Below are 19,042 nucleotides of genomic sequence, written 5' to 3' on the forward strand. Positions count from 1 at the left end.
TAATGAGGTAGAGAGGCTCAAATGAAACAATCATAATATGTAAACTACTTCACTATGACATCATCAGGTTAGCACTATTTCATCTGTGGTTTAAAATGATAGTTCCCATCCAGCCTACAAAGTTGTACTAATAATTTGTGCATACAGTAGTTATATAGCTGACAATGTTCAAAGGGTGTTCAAAAGGTGTTCATTCATAAACCAACAACCTCTTGCTAAAGATAACAATTTTGGTCCACAATTCAAGCAAAATAAAACACAATGACCAATTTTAACTAACTTCTTTAAACCTCTGGTTAGAAGAAAGGTCACTCTAAACCAGTGTTTCTCAAACTTTTTTCAGTCGAAGAACCCTTTAAAATTATGGACAGATACAAGGCACCCCATTTTAAAATGTAGAAAACTATTCTAATAGCTATCATATAATGTATTCCAATGTTTCTCTTCTCCCTCAATTTCTCTCTATTAGTCAGCTAATGTGACCCCAATGCTGAGGAAGAAGGGCACAGGAAGGTCAAACAAGGATGCTGTGGAAGCAACAGACATCCTCCTTATTAACTGAGGACATTGGTTGTTAGGATGCCAGTGTTTGCCTAAAAAAATGCCTAAAAATTTATCAAAAATTGTATACAAGCCAACATTTTGCTAAGGCACTCCTGAAGAAACCTCAAGGCACCCTGGTTGAAAAAGGTTGCTATAAAGAATAAAATGTAGTTTGAAAAAAGAAAACCTTTTCAGCTCTGAAAAGTCATGATTATTAACCACTTCTGGACTGCACATATACTGCGTCAGGGCAGCCTGGCTGTGCAAAACTACATACCTGTACGTCATTCCGTTCATGAGATACTGTGGATACGTGCTGCATGCCGGAGGAGCACACGCATGGGTCTGGCGGACTTTATGTCTGCTGGCTACCCGCGATCGCTCCACAGAGTAGCAGAACAGGTATCTCCCTATGTAAACAAGGCGGATCCCCGTTCTGACAGAGGACAACAAGGAGATCTGCTGTTTCTAGTGATCAGAAACAGCAATCGATAACTTTTGCACAAATCAATATTCACTTGGGATTTTTTTTACCACAAATATGTAGAATACACATTGGCCTAAACTGGTGAATACATTTTTTTTAAATACATTTTTTGGATATGTATTATAGCAGAAAGGAAAAAACAGCTTTTTCCAAAATCAGCTATATTGTTTACAGTGCAAAAAAATAAATAAAAAAAATGCAGAGGTGATCAAATGCCACCAAAATAATGTTCCATTTTTGGGAAAAAAATAGGACATCAATTTTGTTTGGGTACAATGTCGCACGACTGCGCAATTGTCAGTTAAAGCGACAGTGCCGTATCGTAAAAAATGGCCGAGTCACTGAGGTAATTCTTCCTGGGGCTGAAGTGGTTAAAGTTCATGTAAACCTTAATTGTGAACTTCCATTATTTGCTCCTTTTTAATACATCATTGAAAGCATTTTGATATGTTTATTTAGTAAGTGCAAAAGAAAATCTGGTGATCTTGTCAGATACGGTTTTCTCTGGCCTGTGTTCCCTCCACACTTCCTGTGTTATGTCAAAGAGCCCTCATAGTCCTTATCCTGAAATACAGAATAATTGGCCTTTATGTTGCAGAGATCTGAAAGTAGGAGTGGTTGAGTAGTTTGGCAAGAGACAAGGCAGGGCTGGCAACACTTAATTTACAAAAAAGCTGTGCGTTGTCAACTCACAACAGGAACTGAGGGCATTCTTGGCAGATCCAAATAGAATTTTTGACTTGCTAGTAAAATCTGTTTTTTGGAGGTATAGTACGGGACACCCTGGCAAAAAAGCTGCTGGGACATTTATAACCCTCTTATTCCCAGCTAAACACAACGTATCCCAGTATAGGTCACCAGAAAAAAGGGGTTACAAAGGTAACAAATGGATCATACTAGAGAGTGTATCTAAAAAGTATACATTAATAAGGCAAGATATGGCAATGTAATATAGTAGGCCAAAATAGTTACACAGTTTCACAATGATACAAGCTATCACAACTGTGTTACATTACACATGAAGTTGAAACTTCAAATAAAACAGACATGAAACATGACATACAACATAAATTCACCTAATACACCTTATTCTCAGCTAGCCTGGTTTTTGTGGTATTGAAAGATTTCATTTCTGAGACTTTAGAAGCGCACAGCAAATTATTTTTGTAGTATACACTGTACATAGAGTCCACAGGGGTTCCTTTACATCTGAACATGTAGAGTTCCCCTTTACATCTGAACTTGCAATCAACAGTGCCACAATTGACAAGAGACATTGACATATTCTCCAAGCTCCTAGCTCATCTTTGGAGAGTTATGAGTGTTCATGGTCCCCATCCTAATAGTATTAAAAAAAAAAAAAACACACAAACAATTCTACCATTAAAATCCTAACGTTAAGCATTGATCCTTCTGTTGGCTTTTGGGGCATGGGTATATCCACACTCGTTTAAGTATAAAAAATGTAATCAGTAACAGCCCTAATAACCATAAATAAGTAGACTAAATGAATAATATGTGATACATAAACAATTAACCCCTAACCTTAAAAAAAAAACAAAAAAAAAAACACATTATTATTAATAAATAATACTAATAATAAAACACCTAAACTCGAAAAAATACAATAATATTAATTTTGTATTAAGGTGTTTAGCCATTTCATTTTTTTTAAGGGGTAAGGGTTAAATTATTTATTGTTACTTCGTATTTATTGAATTTATTGATTTTAATTATTATTCGTATAATGAATAAAATAAAAAACCCTAACTGCCAACTCCTAATCCTATCCTAAACTGAACCCCTACCCCTTACCCCAACGAAAAAACATTATAGAATAATAAGAATAAAAGCTAATGGAAAAGCTAAAAAAGCTGAAATTACCTAGCAACAAAATGACGCAAAAGATAAAAAAACACGCCAAAGCCCAAAAAACTCAGCAGACAATTGGCACAAGTCGCGCAAAAAAGCGTGACAAAATCGCACATACAAATGCGCAAAAAATGCTGGAAAAGCTCTCAAAGACGCCACGATCAGGTGTGAATGCAGCCAAAGCAGATGTTTCTAGCCTATGACCCACAGTCAGTGTTTTTCCCCTCACTCCTGTATAAGACCAATTGCCTTTTTGATATTCTAGCCTACTCACAAACTGACAATGGTCCCTATTGGGTTGCAAGTAATTGCGTATGCCCTCCTGAAATTACAGCTCATAATCAGTTCTTGCCAATTCTAGCATGTCTTAGCTTCCATCCCATTATCCACTACCTGTTGCATTTAAGGCCAGAGTTTCATGTAGCCTACTCTACACTTTTACCTTGCTGGGCTACTGCACCAAGTCTGAATATAATTGTACCTTCCTCACTGTTCCCAAAACCCATTGTCTGTAATGGTCTCAACTTTTTATCACAGGACTAACCAGCACCCCTTAAACGACTTAGGTTTATTTAATAAGTGGAAATACACTTTTAGGTCTCTTGCACACTGCAGCTTGAAAAAGCTCAGTACAGCTTTTTTACTGAGCTATAACACAGCTCATTAATTATAATGTGCCTATGCACACAGGCACATAAACGAGCACTGTGCATTCTTCAGTTAAAAAAAAAAAATTAAAAATCTGCATTTTTGGTCAGTAATTTACACCTCATGCGCACAAATGTGTGAAAATGTCCATTTACATACTGCGAGAATAAGTTTATGTGAAAATACGTGCAAATTTGTACAAACGCATATGCGCGCAAATACAAAGCAAAACATCTGAAAAAGTCGATTCTCAATACACGAGTATCGTGTGCAAAAGGCCCAAACATGCCATTGGAATAGAAAACCAAAACAAGAACGTAAACACAGACCGCATTCTTTATTTTCTTGAGAAACTCTTGACAGCTGTTGTAATAGGCACACATTTCCAGATCATAATATTCCATTTACGCAATCATAACCCAAAGGAATGGCTAAATTGTGTGTCAGTTCAAAATTTAGACTGGTCATTGTTTGACAAGCACGGACTTTATTTTTGTATACTCGAGAATACCACTCTATCCATTAAGATTAGCGTATCTGTTACACAAATTATCATTTGCCAGAAACAAGTTGGACTTTCCACAGTCTAGAAAACACTACAGAGTGAGTTTAACTGTAACAGTGCACGAGTTCAGCTACTTATGATGGCGTCAACAGACATTAATACAAACACAAGCAAAACCAAAGGTTTAAGTCATTTAAAAACACAAAGTGGCTTTAAAAAGAATGCAAGGCGAGAAGAACCCTGTAGGAAATGTACATATCTTTTTAAATAAAGATAACATTTTAAATTCAGCTTGCTTTAATTACCCAAAACATTAGAATTGTAGGGAGAGTGCCTGCAATGTAAGTTGATAGCCAGGAGGGGAGACCAATTAGGTGTGCTTATAAGAGGAGATCACAAGGTGTACATCACCAGTGTGGAGAAACTCCAAAAGAACAGACAAAAGTGTGGGGCGGTGGCATAGGGCATGAGGTCTGTAAAAAATGTCAACCTGATTATGCCGTGCAGCCATAAGGCATCACACAGGCAGATGAACCATGCCAAGATGAGCTCGCTTTACAAATACTTCCACAGGTAAACAGTTTGCATATGCTTCAACAATTTATTTAGCTCTTTTGCTGAAGCTGCATCTTAAATGTAACATTTCCAAACAGCAAAAACATGGTTTTGAAAATGTGAACAGAAACACAGATGAAGACTCTGCGACCCCGAAGTGAAAAACTAAGGCTGGATCTTGGAAATATAGGAACCAATGGTTCCAAACACACGTAAACCAGTAAGCAAAAAACAAACCACAATAAAGAGCTGCGTGTTGTAAGGTGCAAAAAAAACCTATAATGTGAAAAACAAAAGAACCGCACTCTCGTATCATAAATTACAAATAATAAATCTTAATTTAAATTATAAAAATTGTGAAGTCCATCCCACACATGAATAACCCTACTCAGTAAGTATAGGAAAGGTTCCTCTCCACCAGCATGCAGACACACAATGCACTCACCAGACTTAATTGACCCCCATTACAGGGAGTCAAATTGCACATATGGGAAAATACAAGATGTTATACATGAGGTCATAGGAATTAATTCAAAACGCTGTTGTCATCCATTCAGTATATATATATATATATATATATATAGCTAGTGTATTCAAAGCTCCAGTGCTGCCATATAGAGAGGGAGAGGAAAAGATACTCATGTTGCAGTATTTCGAATCATTAATTTAAAAAGAAGGTTGTATTGCACTTACAAAGAAGACAAGGATAAGCATGTATTGTATATCGCCGGTTAGCAATTCATTTGTATACCAGCTGATCTAATTTCCACTCAGCTGCAAAGCAGGTGGATCACTAACCGTTGATTCCTATACAATACATCTTAATGTACCCCTGACCACAATGTACCACTGAAGATGTCGGATATAGGCTGACGAAACGGCATAGGTTAGTGTTTGAGATGCTTCATTTCCGGTCAGTTGGAAAGCCGGTGGATCGCTAACCGGCGATTCCTATACAATACATGTGGATCCTTGTCTTCTCTGATGTAAGTGCAATACAACCTTTTTAAATAAAGGATTTGTAATACTGCACCATGCAAGTATCTTTGCTCTCCCTCTCTATATGGCAACACTGGAGCTTTCAATACGGTATCTTTATATATACTGAATGGATGACATCACCGGTTTGGATTCATTCCTATGACCTCAGGTATAACATTCTTGGATTCTCCCATATGCGCAATTTGACTCCCTGTAATAGGGGGCAATAAAGTCTGATGAGTGTGTTGTCTGTCTGCATGGTGGTGGAGAGGAACCGTTCCTATACTCACTGAGGACGTTTATTCATGTGTGAGCTCTATACATAGATCTCGCAATTTTTATGTATTTTTATAATTTAAATTAAGATTTATTTGTTTATTTACTATGGCGATTTATGATATAAGAGCATGTTTCCCTCATTTCTTTTTCAAGGCTGGATGTTGTAAAGAATCCCAACATTTTTGCAAGAATAGAGTTCATGTAGGGAAAGAGGGACTTGTCCCCCTGAGAGTAGAAGCCCCAGGAAAGAAAAAAAAAAAAAAGAAAAAAAAAAAAGGCAAAATAACCTGCCAGCTGGGTGGAATCTCACGGAAGGACTGCTTTGTGGGGAACAGAAGAGGGGTCAGTTGACAAGGCAATACGTAACAGTCCTGACCTCACCTGTAAGGCGTGTTTGATAGGTCGTCAAGGCAGTACATAGGGAGGAATAATGAGATTTGCACAGTAGGCAATAATAAGGGAAGCAAAAAGGACTCACTTCCAGGATACTATGCCCCATGTAATATAGGAAAAATAGGGGGCCAAGGTAGAAACACAGCTGCCAGGGTTAACAGACAGAAGAAGGTTCCATTCTTACAGAGGTCCTTTCAAGGGAGTAACACAAAAGGGAGGTCTCTGCATGGGCAAGAGCACCCAAGAAAGGCCCCAGAAGGGCACAGAAAGTAGCAATCATGATAAACAACTTCTTCCAAAAGCAAGTGCACAAGGAGTGCGAAAGTCAAGGTGTTAGGGAAAGGATATATGAAACCTAAATAAGACCTTCTAGTTACCAAGGCTTGGGGAAAGGGAAGCTGCAGAATGGGAAAAGGGAACAACACTTTCTAGGATGGGGTTCCCTATCAAACTACGTAAAAACAACTTCACATGATGGATTACAGAGTATGGGGAGAGTGATTTGCAACACACTAGGTACATACAAAACCAGTGGCAGCTGCTCATATGGGGTGTAGGGTGCGACTCCTAATATACATGTGGGGAGCCGGATTCACGGATTTGAATGGGTTTTTCTTTTGACACAAGATTAGACCCCGAGGGCCTAATTGTTTTCAAAAAGGGTGGGCTTGGGGCAAAGAGTAGTGCGCTCAGAGCCCATCCAGTTGTGTGACATTAGGGAATATTTGCTAATGTCTTCACGTTTCCCCTCCTGGACAATCAGGAAGCAGGTCTTCAGACCAGATTGGCCAGGAATCCTAAGTTCTGATCGGCCAAGAGGTGAAGCGACCGCTAGAACTCAGGAGGTGACAACCTAGATGGGGTAAATGTGGGGCCTGGTGGGCGATGGACAAGTGAAGTGGCGATCGAGCACCGGGGGGGGGGGGGAGTAAGTGCCGAGGATGGTTCGCTAGCTGGGGGGGTGGGGAAAATTGAGCACCAGCTGCCACTGTACAAAATAAAAACATACAATGTACAATGTACACTCTTGGATTGTCCATGACTATTAAAAATACCAGCGCTGTGTTCTATGTGCTTTAAGTTGCCTCCGGTGTAAGTTAACCACACCCCTTTAAGCCATGCCCAATAATCAGCATGATACAAACCACTTCCACTTTTTTTTCTGTGGTGCACTAGGCATGTCATTTGCATATACAAATGGAAGGGGGCCCAAATCGCACACAGGCCCACTGCATTTAGAATATGTTCTTATTGTGCTATATAACACGGATTGGTCCCCAGTGTAAAGTTGGGGTATGAAATGAAACTGCAAGGAGAATCTGAAAATGTTCTCTTAGCATGGGGTAAGTTTTCAGAAAGGTATGTTAAGGGATGTGTAAACAATCACAATGAACTCCTCTTATTTGGTCTCTTTTGGTTTAAGTATAACTAAAGGGTAAAACATTTTATTTTTCATTTTGGATAGAGTAAAGAAGGGCCATGACCCCTGTCAGTTTGTCTTTTGCCCCAGAAATCTGTGTCCCATTGGGGATATTTTCCTTTCTTTCCTGTCCCACAGCCAACACAGTAAGTGAGAGGAAATCCCTGCAAATTAAGAAAATCCCCTGGGGACCCCCAGGTCAGTCACCAGAACTAGCGTCCTCATTGGAAGATTTCTCCTCTTATTATTCTGGGTACAGCCCAAAACGTGAGATTTGCAATTACTTTCAATGATAATGGTAAGCAGTACAAACACAGAGGGTGCATCTCTCTAACGGGGGCACAGATAGTAATAAAAACCTGATAGGGGTTCCAATACCACTTCACTCTATACAAAACTAAGAAAACAAGTTTTGCCTTTAGTTATACTTTACCTATAACATTCAAAGTCATATTTCTACAAGTGCAAAAAAAAAAAACTTTTGGTTTTGCCAAAAATCATGTCAGCTGGCATCAACTAACTGGTGCCATTAGCCAAAGACAGAAAATGTGTTAGTGGCACATACACCAACTGAAAATAAAGGGAACAAACCCCTCAAAGAGGTATTAAACACAAAACCAAAAATGTAATATATTGCAGTTTACCAATCATTCTATGTAGTGGCTGCATCATATATTTTTTTCCCCAGCTACTTCTTGTGATTGGACAGCAGCATTGTCAGTCTGGGGGGGGGGGGGGGGGTGTTAAATGTGCTAGCAGATGCAGATTCCCTTTGGGATTAAGGGTTTACACCCCCTGTTAGTGGTAAATGGTTTGCCTAAATCCACTTTGTTACATCTGCGGAAAAGTCTGTTGTGTTGAAAAACAGCAGACCTACCTGTGGGATCACTAGGTTAAAATAAAGGAAAGAAAGCCTATAACAAGAAGCCTAATGCAGCCATCACAAGAATTGTTAAGCTGCAATATAATAAATGTTCTCTTTTAAAGCACTATTAAGCCCAAAAGCAAAGTTCGCTTTTTGTTTTTCAAAATCATACTTACCTAGGTGGATACGAATCGATCAAAGACCGCTGATTACTCAGTTCTCAGAGCTCCGTGAGCAGAAAGCTGGTGACCGTCAATCCCCGAATCTCTGCTCTGCGCCCCCCCCCAGCACATGCTCACTGGAGAAAACAAAGGGGTAACAGGAGTGCAGAATGAAATGCACTCCTTTGATTCACAGGAGAAGTACAGCAAAACAAACTTTGTCTGTACAACAAACTGCAGTAGTCACAATATTTAACCTCTAGTCGACCGCAAACTGTACAAATACGGCGGCAAGGCAGCTCTCCCCTGTGCAGGATCAGGTACATGTACATGAATCCTGCACTTCCGGGTCTGAGGACTCGATGTCTGCCAGGACCTGCCGATTGTACTGGAGACTCGCAGAAAGGTGGTCTGCCAATGTAAATCAGGCAGATTGTCGTCCTGCAGAGATCCTGTGTGTCTGCTAAGCAGGAACATTGATCTCGGTCTTCCCACAGTAAAAATACACCCCCCAGGAACAATTTAATCCTTTGATGACCCCCGTTAACCCCTTCCCTGTCAGTTTCATTAGCACAGTGACAGTGCATATGTTTAGCATTGATCCCTGTATTAGTGTCACTGGTCCCTAAAAAAGTGCCACTTTGTGTCCGATTTGTCTGCCACAATGTCACAGTCCTGCTATAAGTCGCTGATTACCATTACTAGTAAAAAAAAAAAAAAACTGGGCTTACCTCCACTTGGCTTGTCCTTCCACGTCTAGGGGTTCCCAGGGTTGATAACCAACAACTTGAACGCTGACACAAATAAAGTCCTTTTGAAAGGTTTTATTTTGCAGTGATAACATCCAATAACACAGTCTCTCATGGGAACAGAGGGCACGAGTGAAGAACTCAAGCACCTTGAACTGCAGATCTAACAAAGTCTCTAGTTCCACTCAGAGAGTAGCCACTCGCAGCTGGGGACTTTAAGGCTGAACAGATCTCAGCCAGAGATCATGGCAGTCAGCACGTTGACTCAAAACTTGAAACAATCCTATGAAGGTGTACAAGTTGTAACGAAGGTTGAACAGGAACCTTTCAGTACCTGGAACGTTCTCTGTCTTCTTAATAGTACTGGAAAAAGCGTGGATTCGTCAATGTCCTTCCCAACTCAGTAACCAGGCACTTCGGAGGAGGGCCGACAAGTGGCATCCTGAGAAGAGTCCTCCAGCGGTCACTTCCACGAGCTGTGGTGCCCCTCCAAGCCGAGAGCACACCCGGACACCTTGAATCCTCCCTCAGTTACTGTGCCTCGGACCAGCCGGTTCCGAGACTCGGGAACAGACGGATCCCTGCCCCGGACCAGATGGGTCTATTGGGGGCATCTAACAGGAACATGTTGCAGGATGTCGAACACCCCATGACCGAGACCCCTCACGGGGCTACCCCGATCCTGGAACAAGAACAGACCACACGGGCCTCACGAACTCCTCTCTTGAACACGTGACCCAAACATCTTAAGTACCCCTTCCCAGACTCCCCAGTAAGGCCGGGCACTCCTACTTTGATTGGCTCTGAGAAGGTCGATACTCAAAACGTCCAACCAGGCCTGGTTCTGGCCTGTCATGTGCACCTCCCTGTTCACATGACCAGGCAGAACTTCTAACATAGCTCAGCCATACTGGTGTCAAGGCCAACCTACATAATTAACCCTCAGAACCCCTACTGTTCTGAGGCAAAAACCAAAATTTTCATCTGTATGACACTTTGTCCAAAATGTCATCCACTACATTATGAAGAAATTTGATTTTTTAATTTTTTATTGAATGTTTTATAGCAGAAAGTAAAGGTTTTTTTCGAAATTGACTGTCTTCTTTATAGCGCAAAAAAACACAAAAGAAAAAAAACACGCAGATGTGATAAAATACCACCAAAAGAAAGCGCTATTTGTGGGAAAAAAGAACATCAATTTTATTTGGGTACAGCATCACACGACCGCGCAATTGTCAATTAAAGTAACGCAGTGCAGTATCACATAAAATAGCCTGGTCATGAAGGAAAATCTTCTGGAGCTGAAGTGGTTCATATAATATCTTTATATATTTGGGTTTAGATACACATTCTCATTTCTAAATAGGCACACAATAAATACACTGACCTCTTGTTGCTGGAAAATGTCTGTATATTTCCCCAGTCCTAGCTTGCTGAAAAGTTCGGGAAGGTCAGAACCTTTGAATGAATTATTTAAGTTACAACCATTGCTTCCAGTTAGAGAGGAGATACAATCCATGTAATTACTACTGCTAAGGTAGTGTTCTGCTGTGAATCAGATAAAAAAAAAAAAGAAGGGTTACTACATGGTTACACCAACCCCACGGGGTTGGACAAAAAAATAAAACTGTGTGTACCTAGCTTTAGATCGACTTGGGCACAAGCGACATGTCAGATTAATAGCATATGATTTTTGCCAGCTGATATAGCTGCTAGCAAGAATCATTGTGTTCTCCCAGAAGAGATGGCCCCCTGCCTAGAGAACACAATAGCTCTGCGGGAGGGATCCCCCTCCCAATCAACACTGACTTATTTGCAGGAAAGAACATTGCATAATCTATGGCCTGCCTTACAGGTAGTAGTGGGGCATTGTGTACAAAAGCTGGCCATACACCAATTAATGATTTTTCAAACTGAACAGATTCTACCAGCCACACAAGCCAGGTGGATAGAGGAATCCTCTCTACTGTGCTATTGTATTCTGACAGCAGGGACAACTTCCCCTTCAGAATACAGTGACCATTGCGGGACCAGACACATTTCGATCCATCTATGGTCAGCTTGAGATGTAATATTCTATTTAAACTATTGTTTTCTTTTAATTATTGTGGAAGGTTTTGGACAGCGAGGACAATAGTCAGGGCAAAAAGGCTTGGGTTGAATCAAATGTAGCAAATATCTTAACAGTTTAAGATGGTTGGGCATACTTTACTCGGAGCAGAGACACATTACTGCATTACCCACACTATGGGGCAGCAGTGCCAACTAATAGACTTATGCTGCATTATGCAGTGTCGGTTGTGTAGCACTTTTAAATGCGAGTTTTCTTGCATTGAAATAAAATTAGATGTTGTTGCCAATGAAGGATTTCCTTTTTTACTATGTGGTTATGAGCATGTAAATGCAGAGGGGCTACAGGTAGACATGCACAGTTTGTTTCGTTCCGAATTGAAATTCTGATGAATTTTTTTTTTCAGAAATTGGGATTTTTTTTTTTTTTTTTTTAGGAAATTTGGATGTACCGTATCTGTATTTCCGAATTACAATAGTAACAAATTTAAATGAGTCCGAAATAGCGAGAAACTAAATTCAGACAAAATTCAAATCGATTTGACTAGTTTTTGAATTTCAAAAAGTTCTCCAAAAGAGAATAAAGTAGAATAGAAAACAAAGAAATAAAATAGAATAGAGAATATAACAAATTAAAATAGAATATAGTAAAACAGAACAAAATAGAAAATAACAGAATAGAATTTCAAAGAACAGAATATAACCATCTTCTGAAACTCAAATTTCAAATAGAATAAATTTGAATACATAAGAATAGACTAGACTATAATAGATGAGAAAATAATTGAAAAGACAAGAGAAAAGAAAGAATATAACAATTTTACAAAATGCAAATAGAATCAATTTGAATATAATAGAAAATAATAGATTAGAATAGAAAATAACAAAATAGTATAATAAAAAAACTGAATAGACTAAAAATAACCATCTTCCAAAACTAAAAGAATACAATTGAATTAGAATAGAAAAGAATAAAATAGAACAAATATAAAAACAATTGAATAGAAAGAATATAACCATTTCCAAATTTCAAATAGAATCAATTTGAATAGAAAATAGATTAGAATAGGAAGATGGTTATATTCTATTTTATGTTTTTTCTATACTATTCTGTTACTTTCTATTCAAATTGATTCTATTTGAATATGATTATTATTATTATAATACTATTGTTTTTTTGAATTATATTCTTTTCTATTTTTTTATTTCAGAAGATATTTATAGTCTATTTTATTTCTGTTCCATTATATTTAATTCTTTTATTTTCTGTTATATTCTTTACTGTTATATTTTTTCTATTCTATTTTATTTTATTTGGAAAATGGAAAACTACCTAACAAAACAAATTTCGAAAACAAATTATACAGACTAAACAAATATAACAAAACAAATGTAAATGAGGGTTAAATTCCATTTTAGTCTTTTTTATTCTATTTCTATGTCAATATATTTGAGTCTTATATTTCTGTTATATTCTTTTCTATTTTATTGTATTTTTTTTCTATTCTATTCCTTTATTTTGCTATTTTATTCTCTTTGGAAAATGGTAAACTATTCGAAAACAAAAATTCGAATCGATTACGAACAAAACGAATTCCGAAAACAAATTTAACGGATTAAACTAAAATGAACTAAACTAATTTATATAAATAACGAATCAAAACATTTTTTTATTCTGCACATGTCTAGCTACAAGTATTCCACTAGTTGTCGCAGAGCCAGGAGGAGTGGTATTTTGCAGGGCAAGGTGGAGTGGCATTTTTTTTATATTGAGTGCATATTGACCCATAGCTCTTAGGTCCAATATCTGTAGTGTAGAGTGTGAATTTCATGGCGGTGATCACAGTTCAATGTGGAAACACAGGTAATGGCACTTTCTTTATGAGGGAAGAGAGCACTTGTGGTTGCATGGGCAATAAGGCTGCATTCACACCTGAGAGTTTTGTAGCTTGAAGCTACAAAACGCTAGAGGGGAAAAAATCCAATATTCTCAATGGAGATGGTTCACATCTCCACTCCATGTCGCCTGAAGCTGAATGCCTGAAGCCCAAACAAGTTCTGGACCCTTTTTTGTTGCTTGAATTGGGCAGATTTGGACATTTTTTTTTTACATTGGTGACCTTTTGCCCTGCACAAAATCGCAGCAAAACGCCGTAAAAAACACAGTGAAATCGTGGTAAATTTGCGTGATTTTCTGCCTGAAAACGCTACGCTCAGGTGTGAATGCAGCCTAAATGTGGGACTTTTTAACTTAAAGTACTATAGCTTGCACTAATCATATGTGGATTAAATGTACGCATTTTTTACATGTGCTTGCTATACAGGTTTATGTTGAATAGTTAAAAAAATATATATATTTTTTTTAGGTATCATCATTCCAGCACAGCTTCCACTCATGTGCACCAGTTATGCATGTGGGTTTTTTTTTATTCCTCTTGAGTAACAGTGTGGGATTCCAACACCTAGTTGGAAGCAGCATTGGGAACACAGGGCATTTGAACACCTTTCCTTAGCGTTGTTTTCTCACTTTTATATTGACAGAAACACTTACCAGATTTATTTTGTTTTCGCTTAGGGCTGCCAATAGATGACGAGTAGTCATTATGAGATGAATCAATCCCGTTCCTTTCCCTCCAGTTATCAGAGTCGCTGCCACTGCCAATCTGTTCCCTACTGTTTGACCGGGACAGGGACATTGAAGGTGCCTGTAAGAAGAAATGGAAAAAAAATATATATGGTACCATTTTCCAAGAATCACATTTAGAATGGGATCACCAATGAGTGACAGCTACCATACCATTCCTAGCACAATAACTGGAATTAAACCTCTGAGCTTGAGGCCCATGCAGTTTACGGAATGTATTTTCAGGTAAGCAGCATTAACATTTTGTAGCACCCTCCTAGTTCAGAGAAGGCTGCTAGGTACATTTAGTTAGCTCCTCTATTAACAGTGGAGCAGGGGTTGATTTCTTAGGGTTTCACAGGGAGGCTGCTGCTATTCCCCAGTCTTATAGAGCCTTCATCCCTGGAGAGGTGTGCCCAGAAGAAGGGGGGGGGGGGGGGGGGAGTCCATAAATAGTCTGTGGCCTGGCATCAGAGCAAAATTCCTGGTGCAGTCCTGCAGGAGGAGAGCTCTGTGCAGGGGCTCTGCCCCTGGGGCAGGAAAGCTAGAGGAGCCAGAGTGAAGACAACAAAGTCCCAGCAATGCATAGCTGGGGGGCCTACTGAAGAATCTTAGCTGAGACAGGAGGAATATGGTGGGAAGAAGTCCAACTATTCTGTGTCTGTAAATGATCCCCTTTTATCAAAGAGAAGTGGCGGGGGTGCTTTAATCTCCCAAAGGAGTTCAGGTCGCCATTAGTGCAAGGAGTCCTGTGGGATATTTCTTTTGCAAGTCCAGTGCAGCCAGAAGTCATGCAAAACATAAGCATTTAGTGCAGCCAGAGGTTATGCCATACAGCCTGAAGTTTAATAGCAGCCAGAAGCCAAGCAGTCCTCCAGTTGTACAGTTCTACAGTGCTGGGGTATTCCAAGCTCCTGATCCCCATCAAATTTCATGTTCCAATTAAAAAAAAAAAATCTAAAAAGAAACCCTCAGACTGATCTTTTGAGCAAGAGGAAAAATTGCAAAAATTATATGTACCTGGCCGTGTGTGCTGAAAGGGGGAGGGGAGGGGGGAGAAATAGGACCAAACCACCAGTGGCTCCTATAGTGATGGCGCTACAATTTATTTTTGCTTATTAAAAATTAAAAGGCATGTTCCATAGGGGTGTGGGCGGCTGCAGAGCTAGATGGATGTGTGAGAGCCGAGCTCCTCTCAGACAAACAGCGGCTAATAGTGACTTTCCAGAGGGGGTTTTCACCCCAAAACAGAGCGATCTGCCCACCACAGCGTCGATGACCATGACCAGGAAAAGAAAATACCTCAGGAAGCCCCAGAAACTGACGGATTTTGTTCCATGGCAGACACATGGAGGTAGGCAAGATGGCACCAGCCGTTCATCCACCCCGGCCCACAACACACACTCCACCCCTGCTAACTGCATCTGTCAGCAAAAATAGTGGGCCCCCAGACAGCCAGCAATCCTACCCCAATAACTCTCAGTCTGCAAGCCCAGCTAAAGCCAAATCCCGGATAATCAGGCAGTCATGGACACAGTGCTAAAGGACATGTTACTGTCCCTAAGGCGCTCATGCATGCAAAAGTTCAATAAGGAGATACAGGCTGTAGAATCCGGGGTGGGGCACATTGAAAACAAGATGGGGGAGTTTGCAGATACTGTGAACGATTTAGTAGATGTCAATGATGAAAAAGAGGAGATAATAAAAGGGCTCAAATTTAAAATGGTTGACATGGAGGAAAGAAGTAGAAGGAACAACCTAAAAATCTGAGGGATCCCAGAGTCCCACAGCAAGGAGATCTGCGCGAGTACGCATCTTCTCTGTTTAAATAAATCCTTCCTGACCTCACGGATCTAGATGCGATCACAGACAGGATCCATCGTCTGCCTAAACCTTCATACACCCCCGATCAGATTCCTAGGGATTTAATACTACGGTTACATTTTTACCATGCAAAAGAAAAATTTATGTCAGCAATGCGCACTAAGAATAATATCACTCCCCAACATCAAAATCTGCAATTTTTTGCAGATCTATCGCAATACACTCCAAAAAAGAAGCCGCCTCACCACAATTACCAAAGCCCTCAGGAATCATATGATCAACTACAGATGGGGCTTCCCCACAAAAATCACGATTGCCAAAGAGGGTCATACCTTCATCATAGACTCCCTGGAAAAAGGTCTGTCCCTGCTCAAAGAATGGCAGATACTTCCAGAGCCTATCAGCAGGCCTGACTCCCCTAGGAGCATTCCCCATTCAGATCCTGGATGGCAAAAGGTAACGGATAAAAATGCTAAAAGGCACTGAATACCTGGAAAGCTAATAAGCATTATCTTCTGTTCTTATACTACTTGAGCAGCAAAATGCTGCATACGGGTATGCAATACCCATACTTGGATCACAATGTTCACTTGACAAGTTTAAACATGTTATTCAAAGTTCAAGTTTTTATGTTCATAGTCAGTTTTATTTTTCTTCTTGTTATATTTTTCCAACACAGTTAAAACTTACAGATTACTTTAGTGTTCTCAGATGAAGCCACTACTGTTTCTCCCAGGTCAACACCTCCAAAGAGACTTCACCAGCACAACCATGCTGCAAAGATGCCTGCACTTCCAAATGTGAGTACAATAAATCTCTGGCCTGCACTAGCACTTAACAATACGATCTATACCAGCTCTGACCACTTGAGGGAACTCTCCACTCACAAAAGAACTGACATGAACACAGAATGTCAAACATCTAAACCTACTTTGTCCAAATGGGGGTGACATTTCTTTCTATAAATACCAAAGGACTTAATCACCCTGTCAAGCGTAAGTCATTTTAGGAAGCTCAACAATTCAAAAGTGATGCCCTATGTGCTCAGGAAATGCATTTTAATAGTTCGTCCCCCCCAAAATAAACAGACAGTTCCCCCCATATCTTTACTGCAAACACAGATAAAAAAAAAAAAAAAAAAAGGAGACATTCTTATTGCAATAAGGGACACTGTCTCATTTCAACTCTATGAAGTGATTGTAGACCCACAAGGATGGTTCATAATATTAATTTGTGATATCAACTCCTCAACGTACACTATTGTGAATCCTTACGCCCCAAATGCCAACCAAATACGCTTTATTTATTAACAAAACTTTTCGGAAGATACGGGCCCACCAAAAAGGAGCCCTGGTGATATGTGGGGACTTCAACCTTATCCAAGACTCACACCTTGATTCCACTACTACCCCCATCAGAAAAACCCAATCGCTTCAAAACACCATACATCAGCAAAATGTTTTCGACTCCTGGAGAGGTCTTCACGCAGGGGAAAAAAAAAAAAAAAAAAAAAGACTTCACATTTTTTTCTTCACCACACAGGTCATACTCACGAACTGATCTATTCCTAGTAAATCAATGGGCCTTATCCAGAAATGTAGCAGTATCCATAAATATTACGTGGTCAGATCACACATCTGTAGTACTGACAATCAATGACTCATTTTCCTCGAACCCTGTTCCCATCTGGAGAGCTAACCCACTTCTTTTAAAGGAAAAACCTACTAAAACTATATTGGAACAACATTTAATGCAATATTTTAGCGATAATGTGAATTCTGTGGATGATACGTTTACATTGTAGAATGCCCATAAGGCGTTCATGAGGGGTATCTTTATTAAACTGGGGACAAGGAGGAAGGGGCAGCACCAACAGCAAATACAGGATCTCACAAAAGTCACAACTTAGAAATCAGTAATAAACAAAAACCCACAGCCTCAATTTCGAAACAATTATTCCATTATGATCTTCGATTGCTGCTATTAGGAAATTTTTAAAAGTCTACTAGACATCTAAATATGAACCATTATGTAAATAGAACAGGGCAGGGAAACTCTCAGCACAACGCTTAAGGGGCTGTAGGTACAAAACCAAGATAACATACATCCAACACCCAATCACTAAAGATAAACATCAATACCCACAAAAAATTGCAAACACATTTAGCCATTATTATGGATCTCTGTCAAACTTGGCAGATGATCCAAATACCATTCAACCAACCCCCGAGGCTATACAGGGCTTTCTGAAGAAAGTGTCTCTTCACCAATTAACTCTGACACAACTACAGCACCTTAATTTTGCATTCACAAACCAGGAAGTCTCTCATGCTATAGATACGCTACCACTAAACAAGTCCCCAGGTCCTGATGGATACATAGGAGAATACTAAAAAACATCAAGTTCATCCTCACACCCCACCTAACCAATATTTTCAAAGCTGAAGCTGCCTCTTCCTCCTCCCCATCAGAAATGTTGAAAGCACTTGTAATCACCCTGCCCAAACCAGGGAAGGAATCATCTCTTCTACAGAATTGCGGGCCAATAGCATTACTTAACGACCTGAAACTATATGGCAAACTGATACACATAAATATACTTCCACAGCCAATACATATGGATCAGTCTGGATTTACAAAAGGATGTCAAACCACTGACGCCACTAGGCGCCTAATTAACCCCTTGCCGCCGAGCGTACGCAGATGTGCGTACTCGGCTTCTGGGGGTTATACCAGGATGATGCCCGCACCTGCAGGCATCACCCTGGTACTGTCTTTCAGAGCGGGCGATTGGCTTTCCAGCCATAACAACCGATGCGGCTGTTATGCCAGAGGAGCGGGAGGGGACGGTGTTCAAATCACACGTGAGGTATTGCCGTGATCATCAGACCTCCTCTGTAACTCTAATCTGGTAACTGGGAAAAAAATTTAAAGCATAACCTATTGAGATTTTTTAGGTACTCTAGTTTGTCGTCATTCCACGAGTGCGTGCAATTATAAAGTGTGACATGTTTGGTATCTATTTAATCAGCGTAACATTGTCTTTCACATTATGCAAAAAAATTGG

At 39.7% G+C, this 19,042-nt stretch overlaps 1 protein-coding gene across 6 annotated transcripts in view; it reads right to left on the reverse strand.

Annotated features, from left to right (window-relative positions):
• BICC1 (BicC family RNA binding protein 1) overlaps nt 1–19,042 on the reverse strand; it is a 342,816-nt gene that overhangs the window by 12,289 nt on the left and 311,485 nt on the right. For 4 of the 6 annotated variants that reach the window (XM_077454137.1, XM_077454133.1, XM_077454136.1 and 1 more), the window contains exons 18-19: nt 14,080–14,233; nt 10,846–11,006 (exon numbers count right to left, since the gene is read on the reverse strand). In XM_077454137.1, coding sequence (XP_077310263.1) covers nt 10,846–11,006; nt 14,080–14,233 — 315 coding nt within the window. The remainder of the gene's footprint in view (nt 1–10,845; nt 11,007–14,079; nt 14,234–19,042) is intronic. The other 2 variants (XM_077454135.1, XM_077454134.1) reach the window with 1 other exon arrangement.

The sequence above is a fragment of the Lithobates pipiens genome, unplaced genomic scaffold (genome assembly GCF_037356315.1).
Source record: "Lithobates pipiens isolate NorthernLeopardFrog02 unplaced genomic scaffold, aLitPip1_a1.2 Scaffold_25, whole genome shotgun sequence".
NCBI lineage: Eukaryota > Metazoa > Chordata > Amphibia > Anura > Ranidae > Lithobates > Lithobates pipiens.